This window comes from Sus scrofa, chromosome 13, assembly GCF_054392235.1.
Source record: "Sus scrofa isolate SSC_HxYL_T2T_F1_AM1 chromosome 13, Sscrofa_HxYL_maternal_Yorkshire_Landrace_v2.0, whole genome shotgun sequence".
Lineage (NCBI taxonomy): Eukaryota > Metazoa > Chordata > Mammalia > Artiodactyla > Suidae > Sus > Sus scrofa.
The window spans coordinates 74404637-74420831 of NC_139395.1; the positions used below are offsets into that span (position 1 = coordinate 74404637).

At 40.0% G+C, this 16195-nt stretch overlaps 1 protein-coding gene across 46 annotated transcripts in view; it reads left to right on the plus strand.

Moving 5' to 3' along the window:
* CNTN4 (contactin 4) overlaps positions 1–11802 on the plus strand; it is a 1001048-nt gene extending 989246 nt beyond the window's left edge. For all 46 annotated transcript variants that reach the window (XR_014823611.1, XR_014823612.1, XM_084989189.1 and 43 more), the window contains 2 exons: positions 6284–6452; positions 9143–11802. Coding sequence is in view for 44 of the 46 variants with exons in the window: in XM_084989189.1 (XP_084845315.1) it covers positions 6284–6452; positions 9143–9243 (270 nt within the window). In the remaining 2 variants the exon portion in view is untranslated. The remainder of the gene's footprint in view (positions 1–6283; positions 6453–9142) is intronic.
* Positions 11803–16195: the final 4393 nt, after the last annotated feature.

A 16195-nucleotide genomic window follows, 5' to 3' on the forward strand; every position in this document is an offset into this window, starting at 1 on the left:
AAAAGTCCTTTCCATATCCTTGGGTAATTGTAATTGGCTGATGACTTACTGTGAATCCCCAGACTGCGGGCCCCAAGAGCAGTGTTCCTGAATCATCACCCTGACTTCTCCAGCCAAGGGTACATTCACCACAGTTTTAGAAGGGAGCCCTCATTTCCAGAACTCCTAAATCATTAGTCTCTTAATGAGATATCATGGTAAGGAGTTCATCATATCAGTTTTATACAGGACAGGAGAAATATGGGCTTGGGAAGGATGGAGTATGGAATGAGGAAAGAGTAGACTCAAATGAAGCAAAGAAAGCAAACAGGAGTGCAGAAAGCCCTTGCAATATTGGGTTCTGGTCCAGGCTAACACTGTGAGGACTTTGATCACAACAGGAAAGAGATGCACATGTGATCTGACTGAATTAATTTAACCAAACCAAGGGAGAGGATTAAAAAAAACAAAAAACAAAAAAGTCTTTTCCCCTGCTTCTGGTGTTGCTCAGTAGAATAGACAGGAAAAAAACACACACAAAAAAATGTAGAAAGTTTCAGCTCATATTGAAGCTTGTGCTGAAATAAAATGGAAAGGCAGGGAGCTACCTAAAGTATTTCAGGGACCCAGGAAAAATGTTAGCTGAGCAAGAGATCCTGGGATAAGATTCAGCCAAAGCCCTTCATTTTACAGATGTGAAAACCAAAGGCCCTCAAGGAAGGTAACTTGGAGGGCCCTCAGCTCTCATGGGGTGGGGATCTATAGGCAAGCAGAAGTTTGCTTCAGTGAACTGAGCCTGAAAGATTATAGTATTTTTAGAAGAAAAATTGGTAAATGAGTATCATTGAGTTGCCACTTCTTCGTCTTCCTGCCCCCGTTCAGAAACTCTCACAGGAGCTTGTCTTGGTAGTACATTGCTAAGAAGGCCCTTCATATATATATATATGTATATATATATATATACATATATATATAATTTTTAACTCAGCAGACACTTTTGCAGACATCTAGGAGATTCACTTGAGTCGCACAGAATTGGGTGGGTGTGGCAGGATAAAACAGTGCAAGACCAAGATGGAGTAATTCGCCTACCAGAAGAGCTTCATGTAGGATTGGAGAAATATTTTATTTCTATAGAACTGGAATAAAACATTGGAACAAGTTATATCTGAACAAGACAGAATCTTTCCAGGTAAAAGCAGCAGGTCAGATGATATAAGCAATTACTGGGGGGTAAAAAGACCCCAAATGTATATATTTAATATATTCATCACAAGGGCTCAATCACAGACTTAATTTAAAAAACAGAAACAAAAAATGACACCACAGGTTAAGATACAGAGTCCTATCAAGAAATCAAGGAAAGGACAGATAGGAGAAACTAAAAATACAACACAAGGAGAGGCATGGATTTAGGCATTTTCCCCCAAATATGGTTTTTCATATTGATTCATTATATTTTATAGATCTACAGTATATCTATAAAAAATCCAGTGGCACCTCTGAGTTGGGTATTTCATGCCTTAGGAAGCATCTCTGATGGGAGGGTATCAAGTGTGTAAAATGTTGCAGAAACCACATGTGCTAACAGTAGAAGAAAGAGAAGGAGTAACACAGTTACCCCAGGTGGAAGTGAAGGGCCCTTTCTGGGTTCTTCTTGATTTCCAGTTCGTTTCAATTCCTTCCTTTCTCTTGAGGGCTGGGACTGGTGGAACCAGACTCTCTGCACATCCCCATTTAGATTCCCAAGGAATCTCTCCGTAACTGGTTAGAGATATTGAAATGCTACATATACAATGTAAATTTAGGGATAGAGAGTTTTTTAAAAATTATATGTATATTTTTTTACCTAAATCATTTAGATTTGTGAGATTTCTGCTTGAGTAAACAGTCTCAAAAAGAAGTTGGCTTTAGAAGGTTTAAGGCCAAAAATATTCCTTCAGCACAAATTGTCAAAGTACTTTATGACACTTGAGCTAAAAAGAGAATGTCTAGTTTCAGTATCACAAACTAAACTGTCTACAGAGCCAGGTAGGTTTACATAAATGGATTAAGTTAAATTAATCCTTTTAGCAAATACTGTCAATATAAGTGCCAAACACTGTTCAAATTCGTTTTACCTTTATAATAATCCATGAAGTAGGTGTAGTTATTAGGCTCAGTTTTATAGATAAAGAACTCATGGCACAGAGTTTAGTAACTTGGTATTCTTCACATAGCTGGTATTTTTCACTGATTTATTGAGATACAATTGATATATAACATTGTGAAGGCTTAGGTATACAATATGATGATCTGATATATTTATAGATGACAAAATGAGCATTTGCTAACACCTCAAACCCATCATATAATTACTATTTCTTGTTTGTGGAGAGGAAACGTTTTATATATCTACTCTCTTAGCAACATTCAAGCCTATGTTACAGTGTTATTAACACAGCTAGTATGTTGAAGACCTGGGATCTGAATACAGACACTGTGGATTCATAGTCCCTTCTTTTAGCCACTTATGCCTGCCAGCAATAAACAAATAGATCAAGTGGTAAGAAAGTGCTACCAAGATAAATAACTCAGAGTGAGGTGAATAGACAGTGCCGTGGGATAGACAGGAGAGATATTATATTAAATAAAGCCCAGGAAAAGCCTCTTTTAAGGTGTGAAATTTTAGTTGGGCCATGAAAAAAAGGAAGAATAAGATAGGCAGCTTTGTGGGAAAGAGTGTTCTGAGAGTAGTAAATAGGATGTGCAAAGATCCTGAAGTAGGCACATGCCATTGTGATTCAATGGGAAGAGTTGGAGACTGTTGACAAACTACAGAGTCTGTGCTTATACAGAATAGACAGTAACGTCTCAGCTCCAGCCACTTGTTGTCAGACAGGAATGTAGACTGGTATACCTACTGTATAGGTATAATTTTTAGTAGAACTCACAATTATATCATGTATAGTTTTTCTTGCTTTTTATTTATTTGTTTTTATTGTTGTTGTTGTCTTTTTTAATGCTGCACCTGCAGAATATGGAAGTTCCCAGGCTAGGAGTCGAATTGGAGGTGCACCTGCTGGCCTACACCACAGGCACAGCATTGCCAGATCCCAGCCATGTCTGCGACCTACACCACAGCTCACAGCAATGCCAGATCCTTAACCCACTGAGTGGGGCCAGGGATCGAACCTGAATCCTTATGGATACTAGTCAGGTTTGTTACCACTGAGCCACAACAGCAACTCCATTTCTTTGTTTTTAAATGTTGGTATCTAAAAAAAAAAAAGGAAACCCACTAAGGGCCCAGTAATTAAAGTATGCAGACCAAGTATGCCCACTAGCTTTCTACTGTATAATTCCTTTCTTTTGTAGTCATGAAGACAGAAAACGGAGAGGAGAAGCAATTTGCCCATAGTCACACAGATGGTGGCCAACCTGGTCTTAGTTAAGAATATAGGCTGTGAACCCAGACTGCCTGGGTTTGAATGCTAGGTTCCCCACTTATTGACCATGAGAATCTGGGAGAATTGCTGGACATCTTCAGGTCTAAGATTCCTTGTCTTTAAAATCAGAATAATATCCTACTGAATAGCATTGAGAACTATGTCTAGATACTCATGTTGCAACAGAAGAAAGGGTGGGGGAAAAACTGTAATTGTAATGTATACATGTAAGGATAACCTGACCCCCTTGCTGTACAGTGGGAAAATTTTAAAAAAATAAATAAAAAATAATAATAAAATCAGAATAATAGTCATGCCTACCTAGAGGTAATCTGTGTTAGCATGTAGAATATACAGTGTGAACACGTAAGCATGCCCATGATGTTGGATGTTATGATCATTATTCTTACAAATTCATTCTTTCTCCTTGACTTCCACCCTGGATTATACGAAATGCAAGTGTAGTCTTTCAGTCAATCAGCTGAACCGGGAGTTTGATGTAAATAAAGTTTTTACAAGCCTTTATTTAGGTGCCACTGCCGTCCCCAGTGTTACAAGACTGATAAACAGTGCTGATAAAAAGGGCATTTTTTTTCCTGGAAGTGTTTCTTTTGGATTTATATTGGAAACGTTGAATTCTCTGTGCTCTGGCAAGGACCAGAAGTAAATCAAAGAAGCAATTTTTTCCTCAAAGCCAGATGTGCCCTTGCATCCCATCAGCCAGCTCATGTTCCTGAAGGGCCGTGATGAGATGCTTTGACATCTCGAATGTTCCTGAGGATTTATTTGGGCCTGATGGTTACTGAGGGGATGCTGCATTTGATACAACTGACGCTTCTGAGAAGGAGGTGGGCTGCTTATGAATCTCCATCTTAAGGAAATTGTGTTTTCAACCTTGTATTACAGAGACGTAAATAAAGGTGATGAAATGCCAGGGAACAAATGGGATCTAAACCATTTTAAGGGAATTTTATGAATTTTGCTTGTGTTTGGTTTTTCTTACAACGGTAGAGTGACCAGCAGATCCAAATTGATAGTGGGTCTCGGGGAAAGATGAGTCAGGATTGTGGTTCTCAAAGTGTGGTGCCTGGGCCAGAGGGTAGTGGTTTTACCTGGGAACTTGTTAGAAATGCAGATGTTCAAATCCCACCTGAAACCTACTAAATCAGAAACTCTGGGGTGGGGCCCAATGGTCTGTGTTTTCATAAGCCCTCCAGGTGGATTCTGATGCGTTCTCAGCATTGAGAACCCTGATCATTAGCATGATTCCCAGTCCACATGGACATCATCTGAAGATCTTTTTGTTTTAAAAAGTACCGAGGCCTGGACCCTTCCTCCATGGGGATTGAGTCAGGAGAGCTGCACAGGGGCTAGAGCAGGACTTCTCACCTCCTCACTGTTGTCACTTCAAGCCAGATAGTTTTCTGTTGTGGGAACCATCCTCTGTGTTACAGGATGTTTCATAGCATCCCTGGTCCCCACCCACTCACACCACCCATTGTGCAACCACGGATATCTGCAGACATTGCCAAATGCCCACTGGGGCACAAAATTGCTCCTCCACACTCCCACCCTGGTTGAGAGCCAGTGGGATAGAGCACCAGTATTTTTTCAAGCTCCCCAAATGCTTCCAACACAGAGCCAAGACCCAGAACCACTCATCTCACCCAACCATATTTTTTTCATTGTCAAGAGAAAGACTGGGTGATTGTGACTTAAGAGTAATGGGCTTAGGAACCCTCATCTTGCCAATTCACCAGCTCTGTGACATCTCTGGGCCTCAGTTTCCTCATCTGTGGAAAGGAATAGTAGTGCCTGATTAACAGATTGTTGTGACAGTTCAACATGGTTGTGTCAATAAAGTGCCTAGCTCAGAGTACACTTCAGAAAGCAGTTGCAGGATAGTTTTCATCATGAGTGTTATATCCAGAAAGGTAGACACACCTCTCCAGGCCTTTATCTTTTGCTCCTGATTGGATCTGGTGATGACCTGAGTTGGCAGCACCAGATAGTGAATGTGTTTTCTGGAGAGCTAGCTGACCATCTCACCAAGTGAACTACCAGCCTAGACTCTGACGCAGCAGTGACCAGGAAAGGAAAAAAAATGCATGAGTGCACTGATGGAATACACACACTTCTAGTGTGAAGGTGGCTGCCACCTGACAGCACTCTTTTCTTTGTAGCTCAAAAAGGGTCCCAGTGGGAAGAAAAAAGGGATTACTTCCCTTGCCCTTCAGACATCCTCTCCCTGTGCTGAAATGTCATCTCTCCAAAGGACTCATGATAGTGATAACTTATCATGCCTGCCTTCGTGCTTATAACCTTTGCCAAGCATATGTGTATCTCTTGTTCCTTTTAAGCCTTCAGAGACACTTTTTCTTCCATGGTTCCTTTGAGTCCCTCGTTATAGTCCATCCTGTGAAATCCTGAAGACTTTCCAGAAAAGTGGGTATTATTGTCCCCACTTTTCAGATGAAGGAGATGAGGCTCAGACAGGGAAAGTAAGTGGACCATGGTCACACAGCAGCTAACTCTATTGTGATGCCAAAGGCCCTCATGTGTAACTGAGCTCTGTACATCTGCCTTTTCCAGGTGTGTTAATGAGCTTCCAGAGGTTATGTGAGACCACACAGCACGTTGTTAGAGTCATGCTACCCCTGCGGCCATGCTTCAGGAGACTTTAAACTCTTTTCTCATCATGAGATAAGTGGTAGCTATAGACACGCTATAAATGAGCCTTCCAAGTGCATGTGGGCAGCTTGACAACCTTGGTATCCCTTAATTTCATGGTGCCCAGAGGTGAAAACGAATGAATGTTCCATCTTTGGGTCCCCCATGAGGACAACAGGTGACACCTGTTCTTTCTGTATTGGCAGGTCTTGTATAGATGGAACAGACAAAGCAGCACATCTGTCATTGAAACAAATAAGACATCGGTGGAGCTTTCTTTGCCCTTTGATGAAGATTATATAATAGAAATTAAGCCATTCAGTGATGGGGGATATGGCAGCAGCAGTGAACAAATTCGAATTCCAAAGATATCAAGTAAGAATGTCTTTTTTTTTCCCTCCTTTCTCTCTATCTGCCTTATCTCCTAAGTTCCCTTATGAGTCAGGGCTTGGATGAAATTAGGCCCCCTAAAAAAAGGCTTGTAATAAAAATATCTTATAATAATAATATGCCCCTTCCTTAGACAGCTGATGTTTGCTGATCACGAGTAGTTTTGTACAAAAGACAGTTTGACTAGTTTTGACTGATTTAATCAGGATTTAATCACTTGGCCATCAAAAATGAGGTTAAAGCAGCCCCGGATCTGTTACTCAGATTTTTTCCTGTGGATCTATCTGGTTTGCATCTACAATGACCCCAAGGTTATAGCCTAGAAAGTTAAAATCATAATTCAGGAGCAACAGGCAAAGGGTGTTTTTTAAATGCCTGAAGCCTATCTCTAGATACAAAGTAATTTAATGTCTTTGGCTGAAAATATTTTGAACTTGGCACTCTTTATTTTGAATGTGTATATGTAACATATGTGCCTAAATGAACATGTCTGCATACAGCCAAGATTTTCTTTTACGGCATATGGAGTTCTCCGGGCCAGGGATCAGATCTGAACCACAGTTGTGACCTACACCACAGCTGCAGCAATACCAGATCCTTTAACCCACCTGTGCCATGTTGGGGCACAAACCTACGTCCTGGTGCTGTAGAAATACCACTGATCCCAGAGCTCCACAGTGGGAACTCTTGAGGGTTTTTTTTTTGTTTTTCAGGTTTTTTTTGAGCCAAATACATTTAACCCTGTTTTACAAATATCTCAGCAGCGTATTATTTGTGCTTGTTGTTGTATGATTTTATTTACTTGAAATTAAAAAAAAAGAATGGATAAATCCATAGATGCAGATTTTTTTTTTTTTTTTCCTTTTTGGCCATGCCTGTAGCACATGGAAGTTCTTGGGATTGAACCCATGCCACAGCAGTGACAATGCCAGATCTGTAACCCACTGCATCACCTGGGAACTCCTATAGAGGCAGATTAGTGGCCAGTAGTGACTGACCAGTAGTGTGAATTGTGGCTTAATGGGCACTGGATTTCCATGTGGGGTGATGAAAAAGTTCTGGAACTAGATACTAGTACTAGTTGCACAACACTGGAGTGCATTTAGTACCACTGAAATGTACACTTAAAATTGGTTAAAATGATAACTTTTATGTCTTGTGTGTTACCATAATAATAAAAACAATAATAAGATTGCTTTTAGATATCTAACTGTATATTTTCATGGGCCTTTGGATTTAACAGTCTGGAGATTAGGGGTTCAGTGAAGGCTGCAGTTGTGAACTATCAAGCTATCAGTGGACATGAGATATTTTAAATTGTGGAAAATCCTCACCACAGAACCCTGAGCTTCAGCCCCTCTGCTAAGGATCCATCATGTTATTTTTCAGTTAAGGAAAGAGTCTAAGATTCTTGCTGATAACAAGTCATAGTGGAGCATCCACTAAGCCATTGTAACTGCATCTGTAAAATGTGGATGCCTCAAATAAGAAAAGATGTTCACTGGTCACCCTTCTTCTGAATAAGCACTTGTTAATGTTAGTGAATAGAACAGGACTTCAGGTGGGAAGCTGAGGCTGCACTGAGACATGCTCTGAATTCAGGAGTGATTTGCCAGTAACCAGGTTCCCAGTTCCTATTTACTGCACTTTTTTTTTTTTTTTTTTTAACATACACGCACTAAAGGCATTTTTGTCTTTGGAAACACTGGGGAGAACTGGCTTCTATATCAGAGTTTAGAGGGCTCTAACTGCTGTTAAAAGGGACCAGATTTATGGTGAGATGTGGAAGTAATCTCTAGGCCATGAAAAACACAAGATAGAAGTTTGTTTGGGTTGAATTTATCTCACTTTCTCAAAATTTGACTTCACATTCATTTATCATTTCCAGGATCTTTTTTTTAAGACCAACTGATGATTCTTGGTTTAATTCATTACAATAACATATTTAAGCAATTTTTATTAGTATAATTATTAGCTGACAAAGATGTAACTGTGAGCAAAACATGATCTCTTTCTCAAGAGATTTTCCATTTTATTGGTCTCACAGTCTTTAAGAAACTTCAAATGACAGTTGGTAACTTCTTACTGTGAAAAATGTTAAGCTGTGTAATAAAAAGTTTTAAAAGGATTGAGGTTTTTTTTGTTGTTGTTAGTAAAAAAATTAGTATATTTAGATAGATGTGAATTGGAATCCCATTTTAGCTCTTTACTAACTGGGTTATGTTAGACTTCTCTGGACCCCAATTTCCTTATGTGTTAAATGGTGTGATAACCACACCAGGTGTTTGTAGGGTTTTTGCAGGAATGAACTGTGATATTGCTCTGTGCCCAGCACAAAGCTTGTGTTCAAAAGGGAACATCAATTTTTATTTTGCTCTGTCATTGATAGATCATAATATTTATCAGTCATGTTACCAGTCATCTTGAAGTCTCTTCCCATGTTAGATGTGGACACAGTCCTTTTACAGATGCTTAAATAGAGGTCCAGAGATGTCCACAACCTGCTCCCAGCTTCATATCTAGGGGATCATAGAACTGAGACTAAAAAAGAGGCAACAAGAGATGGTCATTGCCAGTAGGATCCATCTGTTTCTTTCGTTTCCGAAAACCCTAGGGCCGCACCTTCCTTTGTAGCCAGGATGCGCATAAGCTGAGTGAATTTATTCTCTTTGCAGACGCCTATGCACGAGGAGCGGGGCCGTCCACGTCAAACGCATGTGCGCTGTCAGCCATCAGCACCATCATGATCTCCCTAACGGCCAGGTCCAGTTTATGACAAAAGTTATCTAAAGGACATGCCGTTTATAATATAAGCAACATTTAGCTAGTTGTTTTGAAGACACCCAGTACTAAGTAATATTGTTGTTCAAGTACATCTTATTACTGGAAAAAAAAAAATGTTTTTTGCTTCTTTAGGAATGGCATTCTACAGTACTTCCTCAAAGCAAATCTAGCTTTGTCTGAAGTTTCTTTGGAAACTCTGCAATGCACTGAAGACATCTGTAATACGATGTTACCAAAGCAGTTTACATATGTCCTTATATGCATATTTTTATTATATATTTAGTGTTTTATAGAATTTTTTAAAGTTAACATGAAATGTAGATATTAATTTTTTTCCTCTGCTGTAAAATGCGATGGGCAACACAATCATACAGTTATGATTTGAAAATGTTTCCTTTCAAGACAGATTTGGAAACTCATCTTGGTACATAAATCACAAATTACCTGTACAGTTGTGCAAGGAGCTAGTGGCAGAACAACTGAAGACTTGGTCTGTAACTCAAGGCTTCTAAAGGTGAAGGACTCTTGGGACGGCTGCTGCCCTGAGTTAGGTCATTTTGCCATGTACAATGTGTTTTCTTGCCCCATTGTGGATTTTGTTGTTCAACACAACTTGAGATGGTTTCAGGAATGGATGCAATCTCAACCTAGACTAACTTCCTGAGAGGTACCTTGTGCAATATTCCCATCCCTGAATTTAGCATTGTATGGTAAGACTTTCTTTTCCCTGGACTAAGTTAGCATTGTCTTGTAGTAGCATTATCTTAGACATTACATTTGAAGTTACATACCCTGTAGTATCATAGACCAAAAGTTACTATAGTCAACCAAGTCCTTCAAAGGATAAAAGATAATTTTACTATCTTTAAATGTATCGGTTTTGAATGTACATTTTACAAAAAAAAAGTAATTCTCTATGGATGGATTCATACCTTTACAAAATTTCTTAGGTGTATCGCTTTAATATTAGAGCCCTTCTTTTGAATCAAAATTATGTATGGAGTCTGCCAGATTTCTCCTTTTTCAGCAAATAGTGGCCACAAAGAATTTTCTTCATGATTCTATGAAAGAGCTTTAGTACAACGGTATGGTTTCTTGATGATTCTCCTCTTTTGCAATAGGTAGCTTCATTGCTTTCTAAGCTTTATCTTCTACATCTTAAAAATCACACATTGGAAAATGACAATATCAACAAAACCGTATTCTTATGAAAAGAACTATTTGTTATAATGGGGGAGGTTTTGTAAGCTGACACTAGTGGAACAGTACATATAAAAGGCAATGAAATTTTCTATAAAAATTTTCACATGTAAACACGCTGCCACCTTCTTTCTCAGAGAGCTCAAATTTGCCTGTAATTTTGTCATTTTTGCTTACAAATAAGTTAACTTTTCAACCTTCTAACTATATTTATCCAATAAAGTCATAATCAGGATTTCCACTTGTGTAAAAAGTCAGGGTGGTAACTGGGGAAAAAAAATATTGTCAGTATTTCAAGCTGTGTTCCTTTCTTAGTTTGATATGGTTACTTCTATGTTATAAAACAAAATTTTAAATCATATGCAAAAAAATCAACAAAATAATAAAATGAATAAAAAAATGGCACCCCAGGTAGTTCCCAACCCCAGTGTAAATGATATTTACCAGTGATCTAGCATATGTAATCTTTTTTTAAAGGTATTGTTAATAAATATTCTGTCATTTGTAAAGATACTTGTCTTTTGGGAGCATTTTTCCTGCCTGCCTGTCAGGGAATTTTTTAGCTCACCCTGGGCTAGTTATAATTTAAGATCACAGAGGGACTCAGAAGTCTCTGGCCATGATCCAAAGCTAGATGACCCTGAGCTATTCCTTTGGAATTGATAACCCTGAAGACACCACTGATCCTCTTTGGCAGTAGAGAGGGACAAAATCCACAAATAAATATCCTGAAGAACAAACTTGAATCTATCCTCTTGATTAGTTAAGTCTTTTCTATATTTAATCTCAGGATATCTGTTGTGATAAGGTTCCCCCTGACCCCACCATTGCTAAAAGGATAAAAGCTAAATTTGAGGTCCCTCTTAAATCTGGAGATAGCTTAACTTTGGACTCAGCCACATGGAGCCCTCACTGGCCCCTGAACACTGCTTGCTTTTGATCTTACCTCTGTGCCTTTTGGGCATTTGGCTGCCCCTTCCTGAAATACACCCCTCTCTTTCTTGTCACTTGAATCCCCCCACTGTCCCAGAGTAGCTCCAGCCCCAGCTCATCTGTGAAGCCCTTCCACACTCCAGTCCTTGGTGACATCCTTCCTCAGAATTAGCTGCAAGCCCTGTCGATATCCCTCATTTAGTAATTAATCAGGTACGACTTTTGGAAATCTCTTGTACTGTTACCTTGCATTTTTAACTTAATTCCTGTATTGTTACTTAATTCTCCTTGTATGTATGCCTTGTCTTCCCAACTAGATTGTAAGCTCCTTGAGGGCAGGGACTTTGGTCTTATCTTCCATGTACTCTCCATAGTGCCTAGCACCGTGCCTTGCAATAAATAATCATTGATTAATTGATCGAAGGGGTCTTTGAAGTAGCATTTTGCATCAGTTGCCTGCCTGTGTGCCCTAGTAAACAAACCAGGGGAAACCATATGACTATTTTGCGAGGCGATGGAAAATATCAGAAAGCCTAGCTTCTGACTTGAAGCCTTGAAAGAGTCATTTAATCTCTCAGTTTCATCATCTGATCAGTGAAGCCCTGGATTAGCTGAGTCTGACCAAGCTCAAGGGCTCAAGGTATTATTTTTTTCTGGCTTCTTTTTTTTTTCATTTTTAAAATTTTAGTGAAGTATAGTCTATTAATTTCTGCTGTACAACAAAGTGAATCAGTTATACATATACACATATATGGAATGAATGGTCAACAGAGACCTGCTGTATAGCACAGGGACCTCTACTTGATATTCTGGGATAACCTATATGAGAAAAGAATATGAAAAAAGCTTGAGTATTTCTAGAAGTGCTCCATAGGTACCCTCACCCAAATGTGTCTGATTTGCTAGTTTCCATGGTTGTTGCAGGTTAGGTTCACTGGTTGCCAGCAACAGAAACAACTTCTGGCTAACAATCTGAGCAAACAAAAAGGAAAGACCTAGGTTAGATCACATGAGCCCTGGAGATGCTGAATGCCCAAGCCTTGGTGAAGGTAAGAGCTAGCCCCCTCTGAGGATCAAGCCTGCAGGAATTTTGCAAAGTCTGTTTGGGAAGCTCTTGTGGGGGTGAATCAGCTCTTTCTGATTTTGGTGCTACTCTGCTCAGTATTCCAATGCTGAGTTTGATCTGTTCAATCTGTGTCATACTGCCAGAGCATCTTGATCTTGCACTCATAGGAGAGAGTTTGTTAAAGGAAAATTGTGATGATATTTCTAGAATATGAGATAATAAATGCTGGGAAGGTCTAAGCAATACAGTGTCTATGCTTAGCCATCCAGGTTGCCAGGGTTGGGGTGGTGGTGGCATGGTTCCCTAGGCCCTAGTCCCACTTAATGTGCTCAAAGGGTGTGTATTACTGCTTGGGATTTTTGCATAGAGGCACCAGGAAAGGGGCTCTTTGTTTTGCTTATTTCATCTTTTCAAGCACTTACCCTTACACTCATTTTGTGCATGGGTATGTCTGTCCCTCCATGATTTAACTGCATAAAAGGAGGTTCTCTTGCCAGATAATTGGATTCTCTCAATGCTCCTGAGTTTTTATGAAGCCCACAAACCCTGTGTACAAAACAGCATCTTTCCATGGGGGCAGAAGACATGGATGATACATTTCATCTTCAGGTGAGCTTGGAATTCTTCCAGCCTGTGAGGTAGGAGCTGCTGAAAGCTTTTATCTTAAGATAGAATGAGGGTGTTATTCCTACCTCCAAATTTTGGGTTCTTTACATCTGGGAAGCAATATGCAGTCCTGATTAACCTTTTCTCAGTTTCTCCTGCCACCCATACCTTGCTGCAAATATGCTTCAAGAATGTTGAATTCTAAAAAGTACATAAATAGTACATAATTAGCTACTAAAATGTCATGTAATTTTTAAAGTAATCTGATGTAATGTAATCAACCACCAGGTGATTTTTGCCCACTCTATTGGATTATCAATGCTACTGTTCACCTTCAGTAACCTGGATAATCAAGAATTGGCTGCATTTGCCTTTGTGACAATTAGGAGAATTCTCTGCCCAACCGTAGTGATTTCAGGAGCAAGACTTTTAAAATCAAAGACTTAGAGTCAATCTCTGGACCTACCCCAAATTACCCCAAGACAAAAGGATGACATTGGGGCTTTACATAGGCAGCCTGGTTTAATGGCTAAGAATATGGACTTTGGAATCTGCTCACCTGGGAGACATGGAGACAACTGCGCCTTATTCATCAGGGTTACATTTGTACAGTTCTATATGCACAGCTCTCCCAGCACCAGCAAATTACCGTATAAATCAGCCATTGTTCTTTTTCCCAAGTGACTTGAGACAGTGACTGATGAACGGACCTAGAATGTGGATGCTTTCCATAACCACAGTGAGTTGAGCTCACCTGGAACATCCATTATCACCTTTTTCTTAAATAGTTTCATTTCTTCTTTCTTTCTCTCTCTGTTTTTTGTTTTGGTGTTGTCGTTGTTGTTGTTTTGTCATTTTAGGGCCACTCCTGTGGCATATGGAAGTTCCCAGGCTAGGAATCAGATTGGAGCGGCATCTGCCGGCCTACACCATGGGCACAGCAACTCCAGGTCCAAGCCACATCTGTGACCCACACCACAGCTTCCAGCAACACCAGATCCTTAACCCACTGAGTGAGGCCAGAGATCGAACCCACATCTCCTTATGGATACTAGTAGGGTTCCTAGCCTGCTGAGCCAAAATGGGAACTCCAATATTTTCATTTCTTAATATAAATAGTAATATTTAATAATTTTAAAGAAAGAAGTTAGGTCATAGAGTCAGAGGCCAGGTTTTCCACAAAGCCTCTCTCAGTTTCTCTAGCTGGCACTGACCTCTCATTTCTCTGATTCTAGGGCACATCAGGAGTACTCATGTGTGTCTATCAAGCCACTCACTACATGATGGATTTAAATCACTGGCAGTCACATCTTCTTTCTCCTATAGACAGAGAGTATCTCAATTTAGGCATGATTCCCTTTAATTATTTCTTTTCAATTTTGGAGTAAAGAAAGCATTTTCCTTTTATTTTTTGGCCACTCCTGCACCATGCAAAACTTCCCCCACCAAGGATCAGACCCATGCCACAGCAGCGACCCAAGCTGCTGCAGTAACAGCATGGGATCTTTAACCCACTGAACCACCAGAGAACTTCTGGCCATGATGCTTGACTACACTCTCCATCTCTGACCCTAACAAAACTGGAGGGAGGAGAATCTTCAGCACCATCGGGAGTGATTTTCCCAGCCTCTGCCCTCCTGTCAGGGTGTAATTACCATCTGCCAGTCAGACTGCCTATTCTGAAAGGAGACCCCCCCCTTCCCCCTCCTGTTTAGCAGCCCATACAGATTAGATGTTCCAATTCCCCAACTCAGGTTAAAGCACAATACTCGACAGAGCTCACAATTTAAACAAAATCAGCTTCAGTCCTTTATCACCCACAGTCTGATCCCTTGTAGATTAGTAGCCCTCCAATACTATGGAGCAACTGAGAGAAAGCAGTTTAAAAAAAAAAAAAAAAAAGGTCAAATGATAGAGCTGAAAGTCTGGAAATGGGAAGGCTGGAATAATTCAAACGTGAGATTCCCAATCTCTGTAAACTGGACTTTTACTACATGTTCTTAACTGTTGTTATGAGAAACAAACCACAGCAGTTAATGTGTATATCTTAAGATTTTAACTTGCAATGAGTAAACTTGAATTTGTTTGTATAGTTTTCAAAGTGTTCTTCACACTAAGAAGCAGGAGGAATGGGTTCCTCCATATGAAATGGAGGAAAAGGGGTGATAATGACAAGACCAAGATAACACAAACACAAAGTCAGGACTAGAATTTAGTACTCTGAATTCAGTACATTTCCACATTTGGAAAGAAGCTGGTCTCAACAAGAGATCGGTCAGGACACAGAGTCAGTTAAGAAGACAGTGGCAAGGCCAGAGGCGGGTGTCAGAGGTGGCAACTGGGTGACAGAGGAGTTCTGAACAAGGTACAGACCCAGGATAGCCATTCAGAGAAGCAGATCCCTGAAGCGGGTGTCATCCACCATCCAGCAAGGGGCTGTTGGCTGCCCTCTTTTGTAACAGGTAATGTCCTGGTTTGGAGACAGACTGGGTGGGGAAGCCAAAGGACTAGTTACAGCATTTGGTCACAGTACAGAGAAATGCAATGATAATAACAATAGCCGACAACAATGATGTTTTAGTAATATCCAGTGTCTGTGCAAATTAACCCAGTGATTTAGTTATCAGGTAATATTCATATTTGGTACATGGTAGACCAAGGATGAGAGGGTCACAGGTTTTTTCCAGGTCACAAGCTGACCAGGGAAGTCATGAATTCAGGTGCTGGTGGCTTCTAACTCTAGGCCTCACTTCTAAACATTAGATATTTATACCAGTAGATAAGTAGGTAGCAAGGTAGTGAGTTAGGTAGATGGATGGATGGATAGATGGATGGATGGATAGGTAGATAGATGATAGACAGATGATAGATAGATAGATAGATAGATAGATAGATAGATAGATAGATAGATAGATATTGGTTCCTGTCAAGAAAGATAGTGAATTTTCCAGGTTTTTGAAAAGCAACCATGAGATTCCTCCTGGAACTGGCAACAAAGAGATCCCAGGTGTAGGATCCTGCAGGCAGAGCCCACACAGCTCAGGTGTGGTGAGTTCTCTGTTCTTCCGTGGTATAGTTTGGCTGCTTGGATTTCTACAACTACCAATGGTGTCTTTGCTTGTTTGTCATATTTAGCTGC